Genomic DNA, 27,861 nt, shown 5'->3' on the forward strand with positions numbered 1-27,861 from the left:
TTATTTTTTCTTTTGATTTTTCTTTCATTGCTTCAAAACTGTGAGCAACTGCAGTACACAGTAGTATGGATAAATACAGTCTTGCTTAGTTCTTGGTTCACGAAAGCTTCCCTGTTCAGAAAGGACTCTTCAACTTGTTCATAAATGCTTTCTAATATCAGAGACTTACAGAAATCAGTGTTGCTAACTTCACGTTTATTTTCTGCTGCAAACACACTTTTAATCATTATTAAGTAGGATATTTATTTTCCTAATGCCATAATATAGCAATGTTAGGTCAATGCTATTGAATCAAATTAGTGATTCAAGGTATTTTTACATTTTCCTCTCAGATACTTAATTTTGCTTTTCAAAATCAGTTTAGTATATGATCATATCCCAGAAGTACAAAGGCTCACTCAAAACTGCAAAGAAATGGACCTCACAGATGATAGTTTGATGATATTTGCTTATTAGCTTAAAGTATTTCATTTCTCTTATGTATTCTTTCTAGCTCCTAGCTCTCCTCTGTAACAATCAAACATTATCTTTCTGGCCCCTTTTTTTGGATGTTAATGGCAGCAATCTGCAATATTCCAGTACAGAACAAAGTACATTTGGTGACATGATGGTGTTTAGAGAAGTCTGCCTTGCCTCTCCTTTTGCAACTCAGCATTTGTCCTTTCTAACTGCTACAGAACAGGAGTTGCATTACCCTGTCCCAGTTACTCTTGTAGCTTTACTCTGAGTCCTTGCAGTTGATAAGACAATGGTAGGGTATGTAGTGGCTGTTCCTCTCAGCATCTATCCACCAATATGAAATTTCAGCTGGCACATTATGGTTCCTCCACTTTGGCTTCTGAGTCCCTCCTGAGGCTGTGTACAGTTTTCTTTGCTGCTGACAACAAAAAAAAAAACTCACGAATTATCCATTTCTTGCTATCTTTTCTTTAGAGTCTATTAATTAATCTTTGAACTATCTCTTTGGTTTCCAAGTATCCCCTTTTTCTTAGACTGATAGAAGGGGAAAAGTTGCTCCTGCCATAAGTCACAGTGTTTAAGCCAAGCTCCTTGCATTTCAGGTTCATCATACACCTCCCTTTTTCCTCAGAAACACATTGTTGTGATGATATTTTTGTTGTTGTTGTTGATGATGAATTTCACTCTGAATCAAAAGCTCAGCTGTGAACTTCGCAAGGAGTTTAAAAATAGCCATGGAGCGTATTGTATAGAGAACACTTTGAAGCCTCAGCCAAGACCAATGTATTTTGTGAATCTGAATGTTTCCCTGTTGCTGGGGAGCGTTAATTAAGCTTTCAGTGGCAAATTGAACCTGCAGACAAGAAATGTATTTAGCACACATTTTTCAGTGAAAATGAGCCAATTCCTACAACCTTCTTCTCTAGCAAATGGAGCAAGCCTGTTAGTATTCTTTTTTTTCCCAGCAGTTCTCATGCTTTTTGCCCCAGAAAAAAAGAGTCAGATGAGACAAGATGCACTCATATCATGAGGCATTCATTCTCTTTACTTGCCCAAGGACTTCTGTAGACTGTGGGACCACCCATGTAATTTCCAGTAAACAATGAAAAACGTTTGCAGATTTCTCTTTTTTCTCTTAGGTCTCTGACATATTACAGACAAGGCCGAGCAACAACATCGGCCAGTGTAAATGATGTACAAACACAGATGCACTTTTTGAGTAGCAAGAGGTCAAACAAGATATTACAGTAATATCCTATGGTACGAAATTAAGTCAGCTACTTTCTCCAGTAGATCAGCTAACCAGTGCGGATCTATGAATTGTGCTTATCATTACTAAGACATAAAGGAAGGCACCTCCGTCAAGAAAGAAGGACCTGGGGGTCTTGGTGGATGACAGGTTGACCATGAGGGCAGTATGCCCTCGTGGCCAAGAGGACCAATGGGATCCTGGCATGCGTTAAAAGCAGCATGGCCAGCAGGTCACGGGAGGTGATCCTCCCCCTCTACTCTGCCCTGGTCAGGCCTCACCTGGAGTACTGTGTCCAGTTCTGGGCTCCCCAGTACAAAAAAGACAGGGAACTCCTGGAAAGAGTCCAGCAGAGGGCCACAAAGATGATATGAGGCCTGGAGCATCTTCCCTATGAGGAAAGGCTGCAAGACCTGGGTCTGTTCAGCCTGGAGAAGAGAAGACTGAGAGGGGATCTTACCAATGTGTATAAATACCTGAGATGTGGGAGACGGAGGGATTTGGCCAACCTCTTCTCAGTTGTTTGTGGGGATAGGACAAGGGGCAATGGCCATAAGATAGAGCACAGGAAGTTCCGCACCAATATGCAAAAGAACTTCTTCACGGTGAGGGTGACAGAGCACTGGAACAGGCTGCTTAGGGAGGTTGTGGAGTCTCCCTCCCTGGAGATATTCAAGGCACGTCTGGACACCTACCTGGGCAGCCTGCTCTAAGGAGCCTGCTTTGGCAGAGGGGTTGGACCCGATGATCTTTCAAGGTCCCTTCCAACCCCTCCGATTCTGTGATTCTGTGATTCTGTGATCTCAGCTTGTTCAGTACAATGTCATTCACTCCGGCTGACAGCCATGTGCTCCACTAGTCTGCACCTGTGTGTTTATGTGCCCTCTGCCAGCTTAAGTTCTTCTGTAGCCTTCAAAACCTTAAAAAGACTTTTCAGTTTCTCACTGGGTTAGAAACTTAATCTAGAATTCAAAGGGTCAGTGTAGCTGTGGAAGAGGATGATCCAGTAAAGAAAACAATTCTGTTAGCAGAAAGCTATGAAAGTATCCTGACATCATTTATTAGGTACCAAATGCTCTACCATCATTTTGTCAGAACCATAGGAATTCTGGTTTCTTTTTTGCTGCTTTCTCAGCCATGATATCTTATGACTTGACAGTATGCTTCCCTACCTGCCAGGCAGGATGCCAGTCTGTCAGAATTATTTCCTTATCTATTTGTTGTTTACTGCTTAAAAACCACTGATGTAATGTGCATTTGTGTATCTCTGATGCTCTAGGGTAAAAAAAAAAAAAAAAAAAGTTATTCTGACTTAAAATTTTGTAGGAGGGAAAAACTTGGGCAAACCAAAGAGATAAATAATAATTCTTTGTTATCAAATATAGAAAACATGAAATAAATTACATTATGTACAATATCTTTGAATAACATAAGCAAGCAGTGTTCTTTCAACTCACTGTTTCAGTATGAGCTACATTATGAGTACCCCAGTGACACTGAAAACAAATCAAGGATTTATCCATGGTTTTGTTGAGAAGGAGGAGAGGTAAAGGTTGGTGAGAGACTTTCTTAAGACTGCAAGAAACCAAAATACCCCTGCCACTGTTGATGTAGGTGTCCAGAGGTGATGGTAAGGTGTGTGTAGCAGGTATCCTGTCTACAGCCTCAGAAAGTCAGCAACACTGACCTGCTTCATGTATATTAGCATCACTTCCCAGCCCAAACGTCATCACTGCGCTGAGAAGTGCTAATACATTTGGCACTTGCAAACTCTGGCTGCCACTCAGAGATAAATCTGGAGAGTTTCAGTGCTTTTGAGATGTGAGCACTTCTAAGCACACATGTCCCCTGGAAATATCAGCAGAGCTGTCTGAATAAAAGGTACATTTATTGTCCTTTGCTTCTCTTGCAAGCTGATCGCTATGGGAAAACTGTGTTTGCAAGTGTCAGGATGGCTTGTGAAAAAGCAATTCTCTCCTGGATAATTTTGGCAGAACAACCTGACCTTCAAGAAGCCATGACTAAGGATGGCCCTTTATCTTCTTGTCACCCATTACAGCATTCAGTCTGTGACCAAGTCATATAAGGGAGTGATAGAGTCCAGAGATCCACTTCTGGAAATTGCTCTGATATAATAACAATACCCAGCGTTTATGAAATCTCCAAGTGAACTTGCTTAAAGGTGGTGTTCATGACAGTGGAAACATGGAGCCATTTAAAAGGTGATTCTATGGTAAAAGTATGTCCAGGGCTGAGATTAGGTTTGAACACAGCTCAAGGAACTGACAGAAATCCAGGGTCAAGGAGTAAAAATTCTTGTTCCCTGCCTGCCAGGAATTTATGGAGAACTGCAGACAGTGGCAACAGGGATCCAAAGACGTGATGATTTTTCCAGTGAGACTTGCAGAAATGGTATAAGACAGATAGTCTGAGAGCATCAAGTGGAGGGAAAATGACAGTGAGGAGAAAAAAAGACGTGATCTCTGTTCAGAGGCTGCTAAAGCTTTTGAGAAGTACGTTTTGTTCATGGACAGCCAATGCAACTGTGATTCTGGCTTACTGAAATCCAGTTCAACTGAAAATCCTGCAAGAGAGAGATTGATCCTTTAAAGTAAAGGTATCTTAGAGACAGCTAGTGACCTTGCATATTATTGTGTATTTTTCCCAGAGTGGCTTTTATTTAAAAAGTTCTTCCATAAAGTCAGAGGAAACAGGGTTTTTGTTATTAGCATGCTTGTTTCCTAAACTGACTTTCTTTTTAAAGTAAATGTGTGGAAATAATGACTGTTGTCATCAACAGGCACTCTGTATGCAGGAATTAGCCGGAGGAAAGATCCTTCAGTTCCCAGCTGCGAGAGGGGGCAATGCAGAAGAAGGCCTACTCGGTCAGCAAGGGTGAGTAAAGTTTCCATGACTCGGTTTTCAATAGAAACAAACAGCAACAAGAAAACAAAGAAAAGAACTGTAGAGTTTTTAAACCAACGAACAAACCACAATTCTGAATAGAAGAGTTGATCTATTTTGCTGGAAATACTTTTAATTTTCTTTTGGTGAGTAAGACCTATGCCAGAACTACAAATACAAAGTATCTGGGTTTGGGTAATACAACTTAATCACAGCTACACACATGTAAGTCTAGAGAAGTTTATGTTTGCATCTTACCTTTGCTTAAAGTTGTAATTTAGTTACACTGTTCTATCTAGGAAACAGAAGGCACTACCCTACCTAAAGACCTGGTGTGTCTGTTCTGAAGCCCTCACCTGTAAATGTGTAGACCCTCTAGTTTGAGTTGTTGTGAATTCCTCTCTCAAACTTCTTGATTTCTAGACTCATCTCCTGAAGTCAGGTGTTTTGCTTTTTTCTCTGTATTTTTATTTGTACAAAATATCCATAAATATGCAGATGTTGGAAATGTCTTGTGAAATGTTAAGTATTCACATTGCCTATCTCTACTTCTCAGGTTCTGTTATTTAAGCTGCAATAATTGGTGCATTTTTTCCCATCAAGCTATGCACTTATTATTATGGCCTTAATTACAGATTTATACTTTATGTATTGATATTACTCAAAATGGTTAATGTTCTCCAAAGTGCTATATACATTTAGAATGGTGTATAATTAATAATAGTAAGAATAGCCAGCATATACACATCAGGTAGAAAGAAGAAAAGAAACTGCATGATTACTGCTTGGGCCTATCTGCTCACTGTATACGTGAAGTGTAAAATGACTGCAATAACACATATCTCCTATGGGCACGGTGAGTCAGCAGTGCTTGTGAAAAGGCTTTTCTATCTTGATATGAGAGGTACTTTAGAAGTACAGTGAATTAATGTTTTTCTCAGTGACACTAGATTAAATGCTTTTTGATTAAGACTAACACAGTTCCTGAGAAACTCTCTAAAGTAAAGTGAGTTGGCCACCCAAGAAAACTATGACCAAGTAACTTGCTTGCTAATCTCTAGGTTTGCTACATGATAGTCAGGGTTTAGTGGAACTATTAGAATAGCCAAAGACAACTAAGTGACGTTTTAGAGCTTTATGAGGAGGAAGCCCTTAGTAGTATGGGCTTGATGTTGGTTCGCACTGTAAGAGCTTCACAGCTCAGAAAACATCCTGGGACATGTAATATTATCAGCAGTGACTGACTGTGCACACACAGTTCTGTCAGAGCAAATGAAAATGAGATGAAGTACAGACTTGCTTTAGTTTCAGCAAACAAAACTGAACAGATTTAAGAGAATACTTCAGATTACAGTATGTTAAAATTTTGGCTTGGCACTAGCTTAGCTGACTTGTAGCAGCTCATCAAACCCTGGTTTGAAGCCCTACAAATACATCCTTGCTTCATGGCTGAGTCAAGCTTTCCTTCAGGTATCCCTATCAAAACTTAATTCATCCACATGCAAAATCTTTTTACGTGATAGAGTTATGCTTTCAATCAGGCCAGACTGTCAAGAGCACAAGCTTAAATCCCAAGGGAAGCTCTCATTTGGGCTAGTCACTTACCCATTTTGTGTGGCTGAATTATCTGAACCAGTAGAGATAGAGATAAGCAGATCTATAAGCTCCAGATCTATAAGCTCTTGCACAGGAGAAAGAATAGGAGAAGAGTTCAGTTTGCTACAGCATACGGGACTGTGGGATGTGCTTCTGAAAGTGAGGTGCATACAGCACCTGTGAAGATACGACTCAAGTGTAGCTTTGCAGTGTGGCCTCTCGTGCACATGCAAATCCATGTCCTAATTACCTCAAAGAATAACGATAACTTTATATATTGTACTGCTAGTGATTGTTATAGACAGTTGTTAATTTTTTTCCCAAATGTTATTATGTATTGTGATGCTGTAAAAAGTTATTATTAAGACAACATTTGAGTGGAAAGTCTTTTGACTTACTGTGGTCTTATGTTCTTATAGAAACAATCATAATGCCCATGTAGTCCTAACTTCTCAATCATGAAATCATATAGTAGACAGGAAATTCCAAGACTCCAGAGACTGCTGACTCAGAAACATAGAAGGTTTGATCCCATAAAAAGGTAGTTTTTACATTGGAAATGGGAACAGGCTAAATTAAATCACTGGATGCCTACTATATGAGCAGTCTTATTCCCAACAAGAGTGTCCTTTTTTTGTCTGTGTCACTTTCAACATGGCACAACCTAAACAAGAAAATAATCCTCTTTATTTTGAAGTGAATATCTATAGAAGCAGCTAAAACACTATAACTTCAGTCATACAGCTGTACTAGGAAGTTCTTCCACACAGACCACCTTACTAAAGACCTCCTATAGGCAACATGTCTTTTGCTATCTAGTCAACGTATGGGAATGTCTGTGAGTGTGAACTGAACTCAGGTGACTTGAGAATGACATGAAACTCCTGTTTTCCCCCCTGAAATCTGATATTGAGGAATCCTGATTCCAGTAATCAAGAGGATTTACCCTTGGAATTAAATAGGCAAGACGTGCCTTTTTTCTGAACAGAAAAGTAATCGTTTCTATTTCAGTAAGTATGGGGAAAGCTTAGGATATTTGAGAAGTGACATTTGATTACTTGATGGGGCCAGATGAGAAGTGTAGCTGTCCATCCCTGTGCAGCTCTCTGCTTTGTGGGTAAGAAAAAGCAGAGTAGAGATGACAGCTACCAGAAACCAGAGGGTGGGAGAAGGGACTAGCTTATCTGCAAGCCTGTGTGCTTGCAGGTGTGGGGGAGAAGGAGCCCTTTCTCCACCGTTGCAGTCCCCGCAATTCTTTATCATGAGGAGTCTTAGTGAACGGGTGCATATATATTTTAAATCTAGAGTTCGAGTCAGCAAGGTCCTGTGGTTGATAAGCAATCCACCTGCCTTTCTGTTTGGTTTTTCTGCAGTACCTATTGTTATGTTCTGAGGCAACGTAATGGAAACAATCCAGACAAGCTGGGCACAGGCACACAGTCAATTGTCAGAATACTCATGCAGAACTACTCTTGATATCCTCCTCAGTGCATTTCAGGTTGTCTGGAATAGCTCAGGAACAAGTGACACTCCAGATTACTGTCAGAGAGATGATGGAGCAGACAGTACCTTTTTTTTATTATTTATTTATTTCCTTCCACTACAGTGCAAATACCTTTGCAGTCATGCCCAGTGCTGAGACTAAGTGGCTACAGCCGTGGGGATGCTAATGACTGGGATTTAATTGTCAAGGCTCTCTCACCTGTGTGTCAGCAGCATGGATTGTTATGACCAAGTTGTCGTGAGCAGATTGCAACCCATGTGGGACATGTTCATAGGTCTCAGTTTAGTCCCTAGCAGAGAACCCACCACTTTGTGGGGTGTTAGTAGCAATCCCAACAGCAAAGAATTGACTGTATGGGCACTAGAAGGGAGGCAAATGGGGCAATGTTAAGAAAATTTAGATGGGTAACATAAAAGTACTCTTTTCAACTACGTACCCTGCATTGTAGATTTATGAATTTAAGAACTTTTGTCTCCAAGGCTAGCAGTATTACTTCTTGTACGAACTGAGTGTCAAGCACCCCAAAATAAAACCAGGCAGTTCTAAAGACCTGTGAGGACAGGCTTGGTGTAATGCTATCCTATTCAGTTCTTCACACCCCTCCTCAGGTTTGTTTTAAAGGTCAGGATAGGACAGGACAGGACAGGACAGGATAGGATAGGATAAATCCCATCTGTAGGATAAATCAAGGTGTTCCAAAACCAGGATATTAAGTCTGCACCTTATCTCTGATCCTTCATATTTACTACATTTTACATGGCACGGAAATTCTCTATCCAGTTTTATCCCATTTAAGTAATGTTGGGAAAGACCAGTCTGTATTTTGTCATACTCTTTAATGAAGGAGACTGTTCCAGAAAATGCTTAACTGTTATAGAAGAAGAAAAGTAGTTCTGAAAAACAAGCTGATGGCATGGGGATGGCTGGATTTTGGTCTTAGGCTTATGTCTATGTATATGCTACAGCTATAGGCAGTGCATCCAAACCAGTTATGACATAGCTGCTCATCAGCCTGCTTATATAGTGGTTAGAAACAGCAGCACAGAACTGATGGTGTCCCAGGTGATATTTGCACTAACTGCACTCTGGCTTCAGGAGAGGTCGGAGAAGTTGTAAACAGGTCCCTTGGCTTGTGTACAGGACTTCACAGAAATAAGGAGAAGGTGAGCCTAGTGGCTCTTCAGTGGTTTGTAAGAGTTGCTAAGAGAATAGAGTTATTCCCTCTGAAGGTGAATTTCAGGCTCTAATTAGTGTTTAGATGTAGGACAGGAGAAATCTGTTGTTGTTCATTACAGAATTTTAGTAGCTTGAAGAATGAGTGTATTAAAAAATCTCTAGCAAATACGCTTATTAAGTGATATTGTATTCTTGCATGGAAACGTGTGTGCACAGAAGACACATGTGGAGCCTTGCCAGCATCCAGGTACCAGTTCTTACGTCTAATCTTACATTACATGCATCAACCCTGTTCACTCATGGGTTTAGGCCCTAAACACTTCACTTCGCAGTGATGACTGACAGTGGGAGTATTCAGGTGTAAGTGCCAAACAACAGAAGTGCAGATCTGACTCAATTCTGCAATAACTGCACAATCACAGGACTATACAGGAAATACACTGTGGATGGAGAATGCCCTGTTTTCTTTTAGTCTGCTTCTTTTTCTGTTAAACAAAATACATGGTGAATCTCAGTTTTGCTGCATGCTCCATGCAGGAGACACTAAAACACACAGTGAACTCCCCTATGGACTTGACAGCTTTTTTAAAATGTATTGCCCAATCTGTAGGTTGATATTACTGAGCATAAACCCAGAGAGTTGGTACAAGTCCATGTATCACTGCACATTTCCTTTAGATAGAGCTCTAAAAGCAAAGTAAAATCCCATGCTATTTATGTCACAGTTATTGGCAATGTAGTAGATATAATAGAGTTTAGAAAGACAGGAAAGGTTCTGGTGAATCTCGGCGCACTGCAGAAGCCCACTTTGTAACCTTGCCAAAAGAAAAAGCATTCCCAGAACCTTACGGAAGGGCTGTACTTTTGACAGATCTTACCTTCCCCACCATGCTGAGCAAAACATTCATAGCAAAACTTAAAGCCAAAATAAATTTGTCATTGGGTACATCTTTACAGTTTCAAATCTCAAGTCATAAACTCTGAAAGGATGACTATATAGTAGTCTGTACATATATTCTGTTACTCAGTATATCATCACTTTGCTGTACCAACTTTATCTGCTCTGCTCAGGGCCCATTTTGAAGTGTCTCTGTCAGTGCTAAGTGGGATGTAACTAAGAGGAGAAATAAGGAACTGTGTGCACAGAAGTCTGGAAATGCCAGAATTAGACTCTCCTGTGCAACCTCAGTTTACATCCCTGAGGAATTACAGCTTCACCTTCCATCCCGTCTTGTTCTCTCAATGCGTTGCGTGGCAATTCTGCTAGCAAGGCTTGGTGTCCTCCAGGTATGTTTTCAGATATTTCTGACCAGACACTTCCTATCTTTTCTGACTGGCTCCTGTCCTAGATTCCCTCATTAGCTCCCCTTCCTTGTTTCTTCCCACCTCATTATCTAGCTACTTCATCAATCTACCCTCCTGTAGGCAGTTACTGTCTCTTCCTTAAGTGTGTGGATTTCAGTCTCTTCCAACTATTTGTTGTAGTTTCTCCCTTTAAAATGTTTTGATTTACATCTCGTTTCTCATTGGTATTGGCTTTGACAACAGTTTTTGCAGAGCTTTGCAGGGCCACTGCCTGTGTGCATGTTGGAAATCCTGTGTGGTCCCACAAAAGCAAGGATGCAAATTGCATTGCCAGCCTGGCAGCTGCTGCAAGATCACTGTGCTGGCTAGCAATAAAGACACAGAAATCCACTGAAATCATAGATACACTCCATACATACAGTGATTTGGTAAGTTAATTACTGAAAGCTTTGTGAGTTTAGTTTCCATACTTTCTTCAAAGGGATCAGTATGACTTAATCAACAGGAGGTGTATTATTTTACATGCCTCTTTTGACTTTCAAAGCATAGGACTTGTGCTTTTCTGTTCTTTGTATACAGCCTTTTCTCTCACTCGAGCAGACATCATTTACAGTAGAATGACACTGGTGTCTTCTTCCATCATAACACAACCTTACTTTTGGTTTCTATTTATACCAAAGTAACCTGAACTGCAGCCTGTTAAACAGCTGAGAGGTAACTAAATTCTATAAATAGCTTTATTTCATTAGCTGACATTAGTTTTAGGGGTCTCTATTGTCATTTGCTTTCCTTGCAGCTGTTGTACCATGTACTGGACCATTTCACAGGGTAGGCCAAACATAAGCGTAACAAATAGCTGCAAGCTAGAAACTAGACAGAGGGTAGCTTCTCTCTTTTCTTTAATTATGAATTACATTTTGGAAAGGTCAGTCCCATCTATCTCAGCTTTGTAACCAGTTCTTGCAGAATTGTACAGAAACAGTACATGTGTGCACATTCAAAATGACACGTGGTGCAGAAGGTGCTTTATAAGCCTGTAACATTGTATTGCTGGCCCAGTGATCACGGGTAGGTGATTGTGCTGGCTAATGATGACTAAATAAATTGGGAGCAGCTGTTTCTTCAGTCTGTGAAATTGCAGGAACGAGTTAGAGGTGCAGGCAGCAAACTGGAGAGAGCCTCTCATGACACGAGGCAGGAGGCGTAAAAGACATGCATTGTGCTCTCTGCACGTGCATGGGACTGGAGTCTGAGAGCTATGTTTGCAGAGAATGGATTTTTTTGTTGTCGTCACTTCCCTTCATACTCTTTGATTTTCTCACCTCTGTTTATTTATTTTTATTGTTTACACACACTGAGTCTTGCAATCTAAACAAAGCTAATTTGGCCACGGCAAAATCTTGATCATTCTCAGTTAGCTATTCTGCAAACCCAGAAATTTCAATCCAGAAAGGCATCAGATCTTCTCTTCATTGTTTTCACAATGCACAGCTTCAGAACATGTAGTAGCCATCTGTGAAGTGTTATTACAAATACGCAAGCCTAAACTTCCAATTCAAAATAAGTGAACTACATCATTTTGGTGGTGCATCATCAAATATTTTAATTGTGGTTTTTGCCTTTCTAGTTTGCAAAATTCATTAAGCTTCAGTGCATGCAAAACACAGGGCTCCTTGGAGTTTCCAAGCTGGTCCAAGCCGTGGATAACTTTTATCCACAAAACAGATGGAGCTCCAGAAATGGCAGGACAAGTTTCCTCTCATTGTCTTGCTAGAGTGCTGAAAAGCCTTCATGATATTGTAGTCTCTGTACCATTTCATTTGTAAGTGCCTCCACTGAGAGTATCAAAAACAATAACAATTAATGCCAGCTGTATGGTAATTTTATTGAGGGTAAACAACACTGCAGTAAGAGTGGGGTTAAGGGCAACTAATGATTCACAGAGGTCACCAAATAAGCACATTATATCACATGTTCATAACACTGGGTGAGTTATTTGTTGTGAGTGAATTATCCAATAAACTTTGGCCTTGAGTGATTTCCGAACAGGTCCTAATTTTCACAAATATGTCAGTTACGCAGATGAATTTGCGTATGCTATCAAGAGGATATTACAAATGCATGCAGTACAAATGTACCGGTACATTACCAGCTACGATTTATAGATTGTCTGCGAGCTTTCCCCTTTTATTTTTATCCTCCAGGGAGTCGGATGGTTTATATGAGTTTCAAGCTGTGATTGCACCTTTAATAAAAAGTGGTGAGCAGCAATGAAGCTCGCTGTTCTTTGGGGAGCCTAGGCAATACTGCAGTCTGTAGGGCAGCCATTCAAAGTCAGGGTAATTTAAACAGGCTCCCTGACCCCATCTTGTCCTAGTCCCATGTAAATAATGGCTGGGGTCTCTCCAGTCCCCTGAGGAGTGCTGAATCGAGGTGTTACAGCGGTCTAGGAGTGGCCGTATAAAGTGCAGGGGACTGGGGTGAAAGAGGTGGGGAGGTGGGTATGTTCTGAGTTCTGGTCTGAAGGGTCGTGGGGAGCTCGAGGGGGTACCTCCAGCATACCTCCTCCCACTCCTCACTTTGGAGGGCATTCACGTGTGGTGAGTCCTGCTCCACATCTGCAGTATGAGGATGGAGTTGCCAAAACAGGATAAAGAGGAACACAGAGCAAAGCCACAATACAGGGCAACGGAAATCATCTAACTTATATCTCGTTCAGTCAAGGTCTGGCTTCTCATATTTGAAGTTGGCTGCAGCAGGCCAGCTAATCAGCCAGCAGCAGACATATCACATCATATACAAAAACCCAGGTGTACTCTAAATTCACAAACAATTTATTCACACACTCTCTGAGCTGAATGGGCAATGCTCTGTTAAACACAGCAGGAGTAACACTTCCAACAAGGTGTGTGGCATCACCTTCACTAGAGCTCAAGTCTCTTGATGCCAGTTTTGTGATTTTTCTGCAAAGCCTAGGGAAAGAGTGGAATTATGTTTTCTAGGGAAGTGTAGCCCTCCATGTCTCCCTGAGTAAGTATCAGAGCTCAGCAGAGAGTAAATAACACTAATAATTCATATAAAGCCATGCAGCCTGTGGATAGTTTAAATTCAGTCTCAACAACTAATAGTTTGTAGTAGCAAAAAAACAAGACCCAGATTGTCTCCCCTCTTCTTTCCTGAAGGAAGCAAAAACCCGAGGCTGTGTTTCTTGGCTGAAAATGGATTGACTTCAGTGTATGTTGTGTGCCAGCTGGGAGTCTGGCTCTGAATTTGGCAGCTCCAGCCTAGATCTGAAAAAAAAGCTGCTTCTTCTGTCCTGTGTGGATTCTACGTTATATTCAATATATATAAAAAACAACCTCCAACTAACCAAACAGTGACCTTGACCATAGCATCAGCTAAAGGAGAGGCAAGAACTCCCCATGGCGTGCAATATCATTTACTGAGGCACGCTTCTATCGACCATGCCACCTCTAAGAAAAATATCTTAATCTTAGGCTTTATTACTGAAACTTTGGGAAAAGTTTGGGTAAAACTTAGCAGCAGAGGCTCAAAAATTTTAACGCAGCTAAGAAAGTCCGCTACTACCTTCTCCTAGTCCCAAGCAACTGCCACAATGGCAACACAGATTTACAGCACACTGTTTTCCTTTGCTGTGTCATGCTTCCCAGTTGCTGCAGTCCCTCCCCATTTCAGACAGCGGTGCACTGGTGCTGTGCTCTACAGCACCTCCGAATACTGCAAAATGGCAGTCATTATACACCCAACATCATGAGGTCTTGCCCTCTTGTAAGTCTGTGATGTTGGTCTGATTTCAGGGGACAAATGCTGTTTTGCCTCAGTGGAGGAGTAGGCCTAGAGACTAGTAGAGTGTATTTAAAAGATTTTTAATAAATAGCTTCAGTAACACAAATAGAAATCACATGGAAACTGTCAAACTTTTCTTTAAAATTCCTAATAGCTTAAAAGTACATATATTTAATGTTAGATAAAGATATGTATATACCTAGAGAGAAATTGGCAGGGGAGAGAGGGAGAGAGATTAATTCTCCATGAATATTCTGTTAGATTTCTCTTCTTTTATGGACACTGCCTTTTCAGATCTGGAATGCACCTCATTTCCCAGTTACTGTTTTCTCATTCCTCTCTGACTGTCTTCTTTTAAAAGAGAAAGTGACAAATGAATGATCTTCCACCATTTCCTTGCTCTGTTTTTACAGATATTATTTCCCTTTGCTGCTCCTATTCTTTCATTTAAGCTATGCACAGAATGATCTGTCACTTCCTAAACATGAGAAATATCTGCATAATACAGCAGTTTAGGTCCTTATTCAAGCTTTATTTAAGCTAGTGTGAAATTTCAGTAGACTTTGGATCAGCTCCTAAACATCCCTTGCATAAAGGTTCTCCCCAGTCAGAGAGCTACTTCTTTAAAGTTATGCCTCTGTGCTCTTAAAATATTGCTTTTCCTTTCTTCAGTGCAACTTCATAAAACTGAAGTCTCTGGACAATGTGTCTTTGTCAACAACATACTGTATTCCCTTACAGTGCATTTTGATGATGGCATCGATTCTTCACTCCAGGAAAATGAAGAATGCTTAAGGATCTGCAGTGTGCTAGTTAAACACAATGGAAGATCTGGACTTGTACGTTCAGCTCAGCCTCTCAAGGAAATTGCTTCGCTTCCCATTTACCTCAGTTTATCCATTTGAATCCAGGGTGTAATGCCTTTGTGAAGTTTAAATGATGCATGATTTTAAAGTACCTGAAGCAAGAGAGATTATGTAATGTGAAAAAATATATATATTATTTGTTTAGAAAGGGGAAAAAAATCATTCTACAGCATTCTCACAGATCTGATGAACGAAAACAAGAAAGGATTTGCTAAATACAGGCTTAAAGCCAGCCTTGAAAAAGTCCTTTTACTCTTGGTTTAGGATCTCATAACAAACATACCAGGTTCATCATTTCAAAGAAATTAGGTAATGAATGAGGATCTTATCCACACTCTAATCATACTTCATGGTACATAAATCAAGCAGATTGCCTATTAGACTTGTGTCTCTCCAAAAGAGCAGATGCAGTCTCACTTGAAATGTATTGTGAAGACACGTCCTTTGGGGCCAGAACACTGTGTCCTCAGCAAAGTCTGGGCCCGTAAAAACACCCTGCAAATGGAAAAGTAACGTGCAGGGCTGAGGTGCACCTAGTCATGTTCATCCTGTAAAGTGAGGTTTTACCGCAGAAACCTGTAGACACAGAGTTAATTGATTCAGTGAGCAGAGCACTGTGCTGCAAAGAAGTCTCAGCACACAAAGAGGCATCTGATTGTTTCAACCATTTCTATTACATGACAAATATTTTCACCATATAACTATGCCACATTTCACTAAATTACATGCTCTGTGGTTTGCTGTGATTGTATGATGGCATCACTCACTACAACCACAAACCACAGTGAATTGACATTGTTTCCATGATTTCATTGGTTTTGTCGAAACCATATCCTTTGGCTTTTCTGCCAGTTTCTCCAAAAGGAAATGCTAAAGAGGATACACCATAGAACATTTCTACAAACTCTTGTTTTCAAACTATTTAAACACACATGGCTATAAAGCTTCTGTCTAATGTAAACCTCCTTGCGAATGCAACTTAAGCAGCTCTGTCCTGCCCCAAAGTGGTAGCATTGGATTCCCGGGTACCCAAAACTGAAATGCCACATGCTTTGGTGGAGGTCATGGGCCAGCTAGCACTTCCAGCTAGTTGATTTAGATGCACTTCTGGTTAATAATGAATGAAGCCTAGTAGTTGCCTTACCTATTATTCCACCTTTATTGGTACAGTTGAAGCACGTGATAAAGATAACACCCTGTGAAATGAGTTGTCAGGGAGAGGCAAGGGCCAGGAAACATCCTCACAGTTGGCACCATTTGGATGGCATAGGTCTAAAGAGATCTGGGGATCAAAATACCCTGTCCCTCTTACAGGCTCTTCTGGAAGAGGAGAGGAAGAATGACACTGGATCACAGCAAGAGTGGCTGATACTTCACTGCTCCACTCTCCACCTCCACCCAGAGCTAACAGCCTTCCCTTGACCAGTTTTTCCATCCCTTTTGGGTGTTGCATATGCTCAGGCAGCTGGAAAACGAACTTTTAAGTCATGATTTCAGTGGGTATGGCCAGAATTTCCTAGCACTTGAAAGCCCTTATAAAATAATACTCACAATCTTTAAGATTGCAGTACCTTTTAAAGACAGTTGGTACTTCATTATCTGTGGTAGTGGAGGTCTCTAGGAAAATCTGAGTGATCGAATAACTGAGGTTATACACATACAGTAGGTTATGGTGGGCAGCGTTGTGGAAAGATCTCTGAGTGGCGCAGCAGGGAGCCAGCTCAGGTTGTCCAGAGTGATGCTGGGCATTGGCATATGAGCTCTGCTGGTCTCAGGTGCACTTTTCCCTGAGCCATTCAAATACCCGCACCCTGTCCTCTTCAGCTAGGTGTGTGGTATAGAGCCACCCACACCAGCACCGAGTGAAGCCAGCTTAGGTTTGTTGGGATTTAGCAGATCAGCTAGGTCTTGGCACAGATATGTTTCTGCTAGAGGAAGCAGCATAACTTCATTCAGCATAGCTTTATTCATGAAGGCTGTGCTCTACAATGAACCAGAAACCACTTGGATTTCTCCAGACTGATGGCATGACCTGCCTGTGCCAGATAGGCTGTCTGGAGAAAAGGGAAAATCGACTGTAAAATAGTTTCTGTTGGCAGGAAAGGGAAAATCGACTGTAAAATAGTTTCTGTTGGCAGGAATAACACAAAGTCTCGTTGCAAGGTTGAAAATACGTTGCCACTTTTTAGTTAGGTCTCTTCCATGGAAGAACAGAGAACTTCAGTTTCAAATGCCATTTATCAATGCAGATTTCAATATCACTGAGATTGCTTCTAAATGATGGAGGAATGTGCTAGATAGAGATATGGTGAATCAGGGGGGTGATTTGTTCCAGAGAGTAGTGGAATCACTAGCCTGATTAGTTTCTGTGTCATCCAACTGCACTATTTCAATAAATTAGAGCACTTCTATGGCTGAATTAAGCACTGTGGTGCATAGTCCACTTGTGCCATATAGATAGTCCCATGTATATCTCCTGCCAAGTAGGTAGTAAACTAATGGCTACACCCAGCTGGAGTAGCTCTGTGTCCCCATTGTAATTTGTGATCAGAATAACAAGATATGCTCTATACTAATGCTGTGGCATATATTTGGTTGTTCTGAAAAGGCATCCTCTGAGATATTGCATGTACACACAGGCACACGTGCGCACACTGAGGTTCTCTCCCTCTGTGTAGGGCTGCACAAAGAGATGTGAAGCACATAAATCTTCCTATTCCAAGAATTTCCTGGTTAAAAGGAATCCTTAGCTAGAAACAAGCTTGTGCATTGGTTTTTCAGAGCAGCAGACTTCATGTTTCAATTGTTACCACAAGCAATTATCTTCCAGGAATTTATTGGTCTCTATTTTTGTGTAATTATTGCTGAGTGAACAAGATCTACCCATTTTTGCTTTAAATCTAATGACTCCCCAGCAATGGAGAAGCTAATGAGAGTAGAAGGCTCTCCAAGGAACCCCATGTATGTACAACCAGTGGGACAGGACTCTGCTGGGAAGGGAAGAAAGGGAGATTGACATCCCTTATAACTCTCTATCAGAAACGGAAGACTGCAGCTGCATGACTTGTTAACCTCACTGTTTTCTGAAGGTTCAGCATTCATTTGGTAAACAAAGGCAGGATGAAACCTTGAGCTGGTATAAACCAGCGTACCTCTGCTGTCAGAAGTGAACCTTGCCAGACTACTCCATCAAAGGATCTGACCCAAAGTCATGGGAATTTGCTACTGGAATATAAGTCATACATTTTGGGACTGTATTCCTTCCCTTGAAAACTCACTTCAAGTTTGGTGATCCTCCAGAGAGCATTTGCAAAGACCGTTTTTTAATTAGTTTGAGCTCAGGTAGACAGGAAAAAAAATCAGTGGAGTTGGCTGGAACGCCAGCAGGAAAAGACCTTATTGAGAGGAAAAGAAAACACTTCTGCACTGAAGTTGCCTTTAGCTGGCTGGCAAAAGGGGAAGGAGGCTGTAAAATGAATGTTTTGTTTCATTAATGTGCTTTTGTTTTTTGTTTTTCTAATCATTGGCACCACTATTATTGTGAAGTGATGCAAAGATTAAGGCAGCTCAAGCAGCCACTTTGGAGTGGAGGTGGGGAGAGTCATCAGATGCTGCAGACAGAAAACCAGCCTCCACCCACAAGGCAAAAGGTGCATAGCGGCTACGTGCAGGCAGGCTCTTGCCAAGAGGCGCGTAGCAGCTTTGGAAGATTCTTAGACTCTTAGACTGTTAGATCTTAATAGACTGTTTCTTTTTTCTTGCCCTGTGTGCCCATACACACAGATGATATCTGTCCTCCTGGCTTTCATTTCCATGAAGCAGAGAGCTTCCTGGCCGGTGATGTGGTCTGTTATAAAAGCAACATGTGTCATCTTCACTGTGTACGTGTTTGGGATGCACTCAAATTCAATGTTGACCTTTTTTTTTTTTTTTTTGCATAAGAAGGCAATTCAGAGGGGACACAGTTCTTAATACTGATTTGTCTTCTCAACATACTGAAGGGGCACTAAAAAATTATATAAATGCAGCATGTTAAGAGCTTTAAATCTTATATATAAAGATAATTTTTATTTACTATACTGGGCACCAAGCATGAGGAATAACAAAGAAACGTATGAAGTATACCCAGAGCTTTTACTGTATTTTCAAGGAGAGAGCGAAAGCACAGCATGACTTGGTAGCATCTGGCTTTCTTTGCCAAGGTTTAAGATTGACACCTAGTTTTCCTGAGATTGCCCTAAGCTTGATCAGTCCTATTTTAAAATTGGCATTTCTAGAATAAATAGTGCTTTACGTTTTATTCTCAGGATCATTATCATTATCTCTAATTGTCTTTGTGTGACAGAGTGTCGGCTTTACACCATGAAGATATTGCAACAAATTGTTTGGATTGAAACATAATGATGCTGTGATTTAGAGTAGGACTTCCTTCATTTAACCTTTGGCATAAAAAAATTAGATGTCTAGTCTCAGTCTGGGCTCCATCTGTAGTCAGCAAAGAGAGACATGCTTCTAGAAGATGATTCATTCTATCCAAAAATAGGTGTCTAGGACTGACTGGATCACTTTCCCACTGGAGGTATCCACAGATATCTTCCTGTATCCACAGACTAGAGAGGAAACCTATATAGCTAGCTTGGACAGGATACCTGCCTTTTTGATGGATCTGTGGGAAAGGAATGTTGAAAAACACTTGGTTACAGTCCTTCTTTGCTGCTTCTGTATTACACTCCTGGCTTCAGGCCCACCTAGAACTATAATGAGGTTGTAGCATAATAGACAAAAATAGATAGGAGAGAGAATTTCATTCCCAAGAGGGGAAAAGAAGAAAAAAAAGAAAAAACACACAGAAAAGAACGTGATATCTGTATGAACTACAGTATAATTTCTCTTTCCTTGACAAATATGAGTGTTTCACAAAAATGAAACTGAACTATATAATTTCTGTGATGTGTCAAAAAAAACCCACCTATTATAAATTGCAGAACTGAGACTATGTGGGGCCAGCTACATTGTGAGTGGTCATAAGAAGCAAAAGGAAAGGTAAAGTTAAAATCTAGTTGCGCGGTGTTCACAGCCTGTTCATCAGGGCAGTTAGATGCAGTTTGTGTAATGGACCTATGTGTATTCACTTCTTTCCACAATGTGGCATGCAACCTTCTCTTATAAAAGGCCCCATCTAAAACACGTGGCCTTACAGTGAAGCATGTGCTGAGCGATGATGCATGTGTGGATGAAGGGAGCAGGAGTGCCTTAGCTTGGATGGACATCTCTGCTCCCGAGGTGCTGGTCATTTTGTGAGATCTGAGCTGCCATGTAGCATGACTTTGGATCTTGTGAGAGTCCCTGGAAGATGTGGTTTCCCACTAGATCTTCTGAGATGAGAAGCAAATTAAGCAAAAAAAATGAAGCAAAAAAAAACTGTAAAGTTTTTTCTTCCACATTCAGTTAGTACGTTGACCTCTTGATATCTGGAGCATTGTTAAAATACTCCAATTTCTCCCCTTTTTTTCAGTAATTAAAAATAAAGAGGAACAACCCACCTAAATGTGCTATTTAGCAGTTACTCCTGTAAAAAAACTGTGCTCTCATTAACAGGTGGGTTATCCTCTTAGCTAGGCCAGCAGAATAATTAAACCAATCCAAATACTAGGCTAACATTCACGTCTTCTTTCTGATTCATCCTGGATATAGAATAGCCCAAGTAGTTATTTCTGTCCTTTTAATATGGGCATAAGACAGGCCACCAGGACCACGCTGTTTCTGTCAGCTGACCACATAATCCTTCTGATGATACCGGGCCCAACAATGGAGTGAGTAACAGAGAAAGTGGTAACAAGGAAATAAATCTTGCAAGTTGGAATCCCTTAAAATGTAACATTTACCTTACTGTCCTTACTGAATGAATATACTTTTTTTTTCATAAAGTTTTGCTGGACCTTTTCAGCAGCTCTGTGAGCCTGTCTGCAACAGCACAGTCAGCTGCAGCTGCTGCTGCTGGAGTGAAGCAGTGTGCAGGAGATGCTCGTCCCCACAGTCAGTAAATGACAGTGGCAGAGCTCAGTGTATTGACAGTCTGCTGCATTTTCCACAGATGGGATGCAAAGTTGGGTAAGACTTTCTACATTTTTGTTTTAATCACTAGCCAAATCAAACTTCTTCCCCAAGAAAATACAATTCCGTGAGAATGGTGACTTTATCCCAAAGGAAGCACCTGGGCTTTAGAAATGCATCCCTTACTCCAGGGCGAAAGCAATCTCGTATCCAGAATGCAGTGTCAGTGCAGATTTATTTTGGTCAGTATCCCATACAGAAAGGCTTTGCATCATAAAGGTCTATGCTGATTACAGAAAACGCTGAGATGAAATTCACTTGGTCCTGTGGATGGGAATGAGGTATCCTTTTGCTGCCCTCTTTCTTCAGCTTGCAAGCATACCTCTTGCATGTATTAGTTCAGTTCTGCTTTCATCCAGGAAAGTCAACACTTGGAAATGATTACTCAGATCATTTGGAAAAGATTCAGTATAGTCAAAACCTCTTGAATCTATACTCTTACTCTTACTCAGCCTGTAGCAGATTTATTTCTTTTTCAGACACTTTTTAATTATGGTTTCATGTATGTATAAGACTGATCTGTTGCAAATATTGGTCCCAGCAGACTAATTCCTAGAATAGATCTCCTGACTTAACAGGTAAAGGTAATCATGCTTTACCCTGTTGCACATAATGGAATTTGTTTTCCATCAAAGAACATTTATTCTTCCTGGATATGTATTTAAGGCTGCTATTTTAACAAGAGAAAAGATCTGAACAGTTTTGATGACCACATGGCATTGCCACAGAGCAATCCTAAAATACCAGCAGTCTGACTTTGTATTTCCCCTGATATTGTCATTTTAAGGACTAATGCAATTTGACATTAGGAGTGTAAGGGGAATAGACGAAATTAACGTATGATGAGAGTCATCTAACAGAGACAACTTTTCACATAGCAGTTCTTATTCAAAGCGTCTTTTATTTAATCTCACACTGACAATATCTGTAAATATCTTAAGCAACAGTTAAATTGCTGCTCAGCATTAGATTAGATGGGATGGAGAAAGTAAAATGTGAAAGAAATGATACATTTTCACATTGGCAAAAGATTAGCAGCAGGTGTTGTAATCCATACTGTCAAGTGTATTCTTTGCTGTTTTTGTTAATGATCTGGAAAACAGAGCGAGCAGTGAGGTTGGAAATTTTGCAGATGACACAAAATGGTTGAAGGCCACTGGGGATGACTGTGAAAACCTTTAAAAGAGTCTATGAAAGCAAGGAAAGATAGAAATATGAGAGCAAGCAGAATTTTATGTTCTGAATAAATACAAAATAATCAGATTTGGGAAAGAAAAGAAAAACAAGCACAAATGTCAACTACTGTTAAAAGCTGGAAATTAACTTTACTCAGAAAAAAAAAAAAAAAGAAGTGGATCATAATTGGTGACAGTGAAAACCTTTACTTAAAATGCAGAGGTATGATAAAAACAAGTTGCGTGAGTACTGTGCAGCCCAGGATGGAAAACAGACCCTGCAAATAGTTTAACACTGCTTTATAAACCAAGCCAATCAGTATATCTGAAATACTATATTCATTCTTGATTTTTTTTTTTTCTCAAAATTATTTTTTCAGGAAAAGTAAGGGTCAGAAATGGGATATTGAAATTACTGGATAAAAGTGTTCACATGGAGAGAAACTGTAAAGATTGGAATTGTCATTTAGAGAAGAATAAAAGGAAAAACAGTAGAGAGAGGGTAACTGTTTTACTTCAGCTTATTCTTTCTTCTCAAAATGAATAAAAGGAATTTAATTAAACTGAGCATTTAAAGCAGATCAAAGGGGACTCTCCTCCACCGTGTACAGTTAATGACAAGATCTTGCTACAAGGGATAATTGAGCCCAGGACTTATCCTGTGGGGAGGCTGCTCTCTAAGTTCCTACTTTTTCCTTGATTTCCTCTTTGGGAACTTTTGACAGTGTCCACTCTCAAAGGCCAGGCATTGAACTAAACGAATCACTCTGGGATTGCTACTGCAGTATTCCTAAATTCAGTATAAGCTCCCCATACCTTACATTGGGAAATACTTGTGCTACATTGCTTTGTACTGCAGGTTCACTTGCAGCTAAAAATACTGCCAATCTGCAGGGAATTGTACCAGATTAACTGCAGGGGCGGCACCTACCAACACATTTCTCTTAAATCAATCTAAGTAGCTGATCCTGAACATAACCAGCTAGAGGGCTCAAATTATTATGATACTGTTTTTCACTTCCCTTCTGTGAATTTGAAACTTTGAGACCGTGATTAATTAAGCCTCTGAACTACCATTATGTCCCAGGTGTTATTAGAATGGTACCTAATATAACCTTTTGAAGGTCACAGTGTAAATAGCTAGTTCTGGCAGAGATAATTCCCAAAGTTTCTCTTGAAAACTACACTGCTTCTTTAGCCACCAGAACACATCCTTCCACAATAAAATCTCTTGCTTTCTCCTCTGTGAATTTCCAGTCATGGCACTGCAGTCATAACAAGCATCAAAAATCATCTTGCAGTCTTTGCATGTGACTCATGACTGGGATTTTTTTGACAAAAGTGTCAACTCACCTGTGTCTCACACTTCATTTTCTAAGTAAATGGACAATTCCAGTGGGGCTGAATGTAGCATAGAAGAGAGATCTGGTACTGGCACTGACTTCACATCATCCTGAACCTTACAAACAGCCTTACAGAAACTCCACTGACATAGGAAGAGAACACAGTGTTTTCAGTTTCAGGAAGTACTATATAGTTTAACAAGCTATTGCTAAGGTACCAAAGCCCATTGAAGCCAATGGAAGATTCCTGTTGGCCTCGATGAACTCTACATTTTAATTCTTCAATTTGTGGGTGCTTTAGTAGTAATAGTATCACTAAAATGATTACATACTCATTTCAGTGGTTCAAGAGTTATGTTTTTCATTTCCATGGTACTTCTTAATGCAGCCATCTATAAATGCCTCTTGTTCTCCTCAGCTGTTTGCAGACTGACCAGACCTTAGGAATATAGTTAAAGATTGCAAAGCAATGAAATTATCAACTTGTTGACACAAGGTCTTGGTGCAGTGGCTAAAATTCGGACACACCTTTCTCCTGCTGCAGAGTGGAAACGTAGACTAATGAGGTCCAGAAAATTGTCTGAGTGTCATTGTTTTCAACAATTCAGATCCCTTTTGTTTGGAAAGAGATCGGTGATCTTCAATACTCTGGTATTTAGCTGATCACCATGAGTAACCGTTGATTTTTCCAAAAGTGAAAGTTCATCACTCACTGAGAAGCAGGCCATGTTAAAATAATGCCATCTGCGTGGTCCATGGTCAGTAGCCCCTTTGGAAAATCTCAATTTTTCTTTTTGCTTGATATTCTTTGATGAAATTCCTTTTTTTTTTTTTTTCTTTCTTACTGCTACTCCAAAAGAAAGGAGCCAGGCACAGCAAACATGGGGCAGAGAGGTGAGAAAGACTTGGATTTTGTACTACTGAGGTCTCAACAGGACTTTTTTTCAATGTGATGTACTAGTAACCATCAATTTACAGCTGAGAGAAGGGTTAAATATAAAATCAGTGCAGTCCAACTTGTAATGAAAGAATGCAAATGGAAATAACACCATGGTCTTCCCTGACACCAACTAGCCTCCCCATATGAGTCTCAGGAGCAGGACCCCAATGCAGAGTGTATATTTGTTGGACCCTTGGTGCCAGGGCTGAGGCAGCAGGACTGGCACAAGAGATATTTCTGTTGTCACTTGACCTGCTGAATAAATAATCAGAAACACTCATGAGCATTTAGATTACTAGGAGAAAATAAAAGCTAAACTAAATCAGCACGGTTATTGTTAAAAGTATTGATTGAATGCTATTTGCACTGCCAGTACTTATGAGAAATCTTGTTTTTTTCTTGCAGCCTAATTTTGGTGGAGTGATGTATGTAGAGTCTCTCCCCCTGGCTGGCACTGCTCTCCAGAAGTACTTTGTCACTCCATCTCACAGCTACATGCTAAGAACACGTCACTTGCTCTAGCATCCATCACTAATTCCATCAACAACAGGAAGAGATTGTCTGAGCTTTTTTTATTTTTTATTTTATTATTTTATTATTTATTTGTTTGTTTGTTTGTTTGTTTATTTTTAAATCCTTTGCAGGATTTAAAGTTGTGCATCTTGTTGCTTCAAGAAATGAGATCTGGCTTTGTGGTGACACCAGAGATCATCAACTTTATCAGTACAGACTGGCATGTCCCATAAAATTTACTTTGATGATTGTTATCATTAGCATTTCACAGTAATTCCATGTTTGTACTGATGCATAGTGTGCTGTGTATAGTTTATAAACTTTGTATGTATACATACATGTACATAATGTTTAAGAGAAAACAGATGCATAGAAAACATGCTATATAGATAAATGCTTTTACTTTTAGAACTCTGTGGAAGCAACATCCATTTTGCCTGAAGAAGAAATGGATGTTGAAAAGAGTTTGCAGTGTGCTATTTCTCATGCAGTCATTGTTTGCTTTCTGTTCTAGCCTTATGAGCTACTGGCAAACCATCAGGTGGAGTGGAAGCTGCTCATATATATTCAAACGGGTAGGCAGAGAGCTGGTCAGACGGGGTGTCCTGGAGGCCAGCAGGAGGTAATGATCAGATTAGTTGAGTCATAACAGCCAAGCAAAGCTCTATATATCATGGCTGCCCTTCAAAGGAACTCTGCTAATCAGATTGGTCCCCAGGAGTGTGTTTGTCCTGTCTAGAGCTTGGCTTTCGAAGCAATTTTTTTTTAGGTCCCATTTTCCCTGTAAACCTGTGAGTGTTGATATCACAAAGGCCCTTTTGATTTTCCTCATTATGAGAAGGTTATCAAATCTGAGCCTTAATTTCCTAATCATCTTCCAGACATGGAAAGCTGTGGTTCAGCCTCACTCCTGTCAGCAAGAAAAACAGTGTCCTCCCGTTCTTTCTGCAGATCTTCACAGAAGTTTTTTCACAGGCTTTATTAAACTAGTCTCTGAGCTCTGAGCATCTTTTCTGGATTTTGAAATTGTCCCCTTACCTGAATGACAGAGAGCAGACACCCCACAGGAGACTACAGAGGTGTGTTTCTCCTGCCAGCCACAGAAATGCTTGTGCTTCTGGTGAAGGATGAAGACAGTTTTTGTGGGCTTCCAGTCTGCATTCCTAGAGACATATTGTTGACCTCACTGATTTTTACATTCGAGTGAGTGACCCTTATAGCAGCAACAAAGCCAAAGAAGCTCAAAGCTTTCAACTGATGACCCCAAAAAGGTGAGGAAAAAGTCAGCTGAAGTCATATAGGAGGAGGCAAAACAATTCCCATTTCCTGTCTCTGAAGTCAAGGGGTTTTGTTGGCCACTTGCATTTGAATCTTTCTGCAACATTAACCCCTGCAGTGCTGTTCAGGTGGCCTGCTCTGATTCTTTAAGGAATAATGTGGAGAAATAAGTGTGAGTAGACGATACTGGAGCTTTTCCTCCAGAATCTGCTTGTGTGGATCGCACCAAGGCACTACATGAGCTCCCTCTTCATTGCCAGACACCTATTAATTCCAGCTCTGCAGAGGCAATGCTTCCTACAGTTAATATTACACTGCAGCAATTTTGAGCTCAACTTCTCATTGTTGTTTATTTACAAAAACAAAAGTCAACATTTTTGTCTGGATGTTGAGAAGTTCCTTTAAATCATAAGTCTAATATATGTGTATACCTGAGAAAAGGAAAAGATATGGCAGCAGTGAGGTTTTTTCCAAAACTGCGGTATATATTTAAAGTACAGATGTGGAAGACAGTCAAAGCCAAAAAAACTTCTGTTGCACTTAATAGCGTAGAGGGAGCTGCACAATTCCCTCTAAGACAGGGAGACAAAGGGCATCTCTGACCACTAAAGCTGTACCTGTTTGCTCTGTGCTCTCCTTTACACTGCACTTGTAGCCTCATATTTGTCAGCTAGCTTTTCTTCCCTTTTGTTTTGCTAGGCTGTTTACTGCTGCATAGAAGTCAATAAACACAAATTTCAAGTACTTTTCGTTTTGTGATCATGACACAATGTTACCATTAATTATTATGTTTTTTTTCATATTAGCAGTTTATCCAGAGGGATCTTTTTGCTTCTCTTGGAGTTGGTATTTTTGCAGTAACCCACATGTTCACTATGACAAACAAGATCTGTGAGGTTCCAGTGGGAATGCTAGTGGTGGAAGATGATCCAGTTAACTCCCTCAAGACAGCCCCTGATGCCATTTTACAAACCTGTGCTCATTCTTTTTCCAAAGGATGGTGGATACCACAGTAGTCTTGTCGCTTAAATCTGCTGGATCCCCTTACCTCAAACACTGGCTGTGTTGAGGGCACTGTTTGGTGAAAGGGAGCTGGACATGAGTGCACATCTGTGTAAGGTCCAGTTTCCTAACAGAGAGCTTTGTGAAGTTCCCAAGGTCCCTTAAACCCATTCATTTCCATAGGCATCACACTAGGTTAGGCACAGCCAACAAAGCAGCAAATACCTTCCTCTTTCTCCTCACTCTCCTGGTTACAGCATCATGGCAGGACCTCTAGTGCAAGTTTTTTCTGCAGACAGTACAGCTTATATGTTATTTCCGTGTCGGTTCCCCAGCCTTTTCTGATATGCAGAGGATACGCATATCAGCACACGGAGGGAAAAGGAGTTGTTTAGGGTGGGACGAAGCGTAACTAGGGGCAATGGGAGGAAACAGAGCAGAGCAACGTCTAGGCTGACTATCAAGAAAAACATCCTAACATTGAAGCCTGAAAGGCTGTTTAATGATCTCCCAAAGGAAGTAGTGAAAACCTTTATCAATGAGTCATTTCACACTGTGAAGGACAAAGCTCTGAGTGTAGGGGATAGTCATGTGTTGGCAGGGCATGAAGGGTCTTTCCCATTCCTCCAC

At 40.5% G+C, this 27,861-nt stretch overlaps 1 protein-coding gene across 14 annotated transcripts in view; it reads left to right on the forward strand.

Annotated features, from left to right (window-relative positions):
* The window catches only part of LMNTD1 (lamin tail domain containing 1), a 207,979-nt gene that overhangs the window by 176,771 nt on the left and 3,347 nt on the right, over positions 1-27,861 (forward strand). For 8 of the 14 annotated variants that reach the window (XM_067000517.1, XM_067000525.1, XM_067000536.1 and 5 more), the window contains 2 exons: positions 4,509-4,603; positions 25,466-26,973. In XM_067000517.1, coding sequence (XP_066856618.1) covers positions 4,509-4,603; positions 25,466-25,600 — 230 coding nt within the window. In that variant the 3' untranslated portion in view covers positions 25,601-26,973. Of the gene's footprint in view, positions 1-4,508; positions 4,604-9,959; positions 11,087-24,357; positions 24,393-24,843; positions 26,974-27,861 lie in introns of those variants that run through there. The other 6 variants (XR_007159469.2, XM_048052248.2, XM_048052250.2 and 3 more) reach the window with 5 other exon arrangements.

Source organism: Anser cygnoides, chromosome 1 (genome assembly GCF_040182565.1).
Source record: "Anser cygnoides isolate HZ-2024a breed goose chromosome 1, Taihu_goose_T2T_genome, whole genome shotgun sequence".
NCBI classification, from domain to species: Eukaryota; Metazoa; Chordata; class Aves; order Anseriformes; family Anatidae; genus Anser; species Anser cygnoides.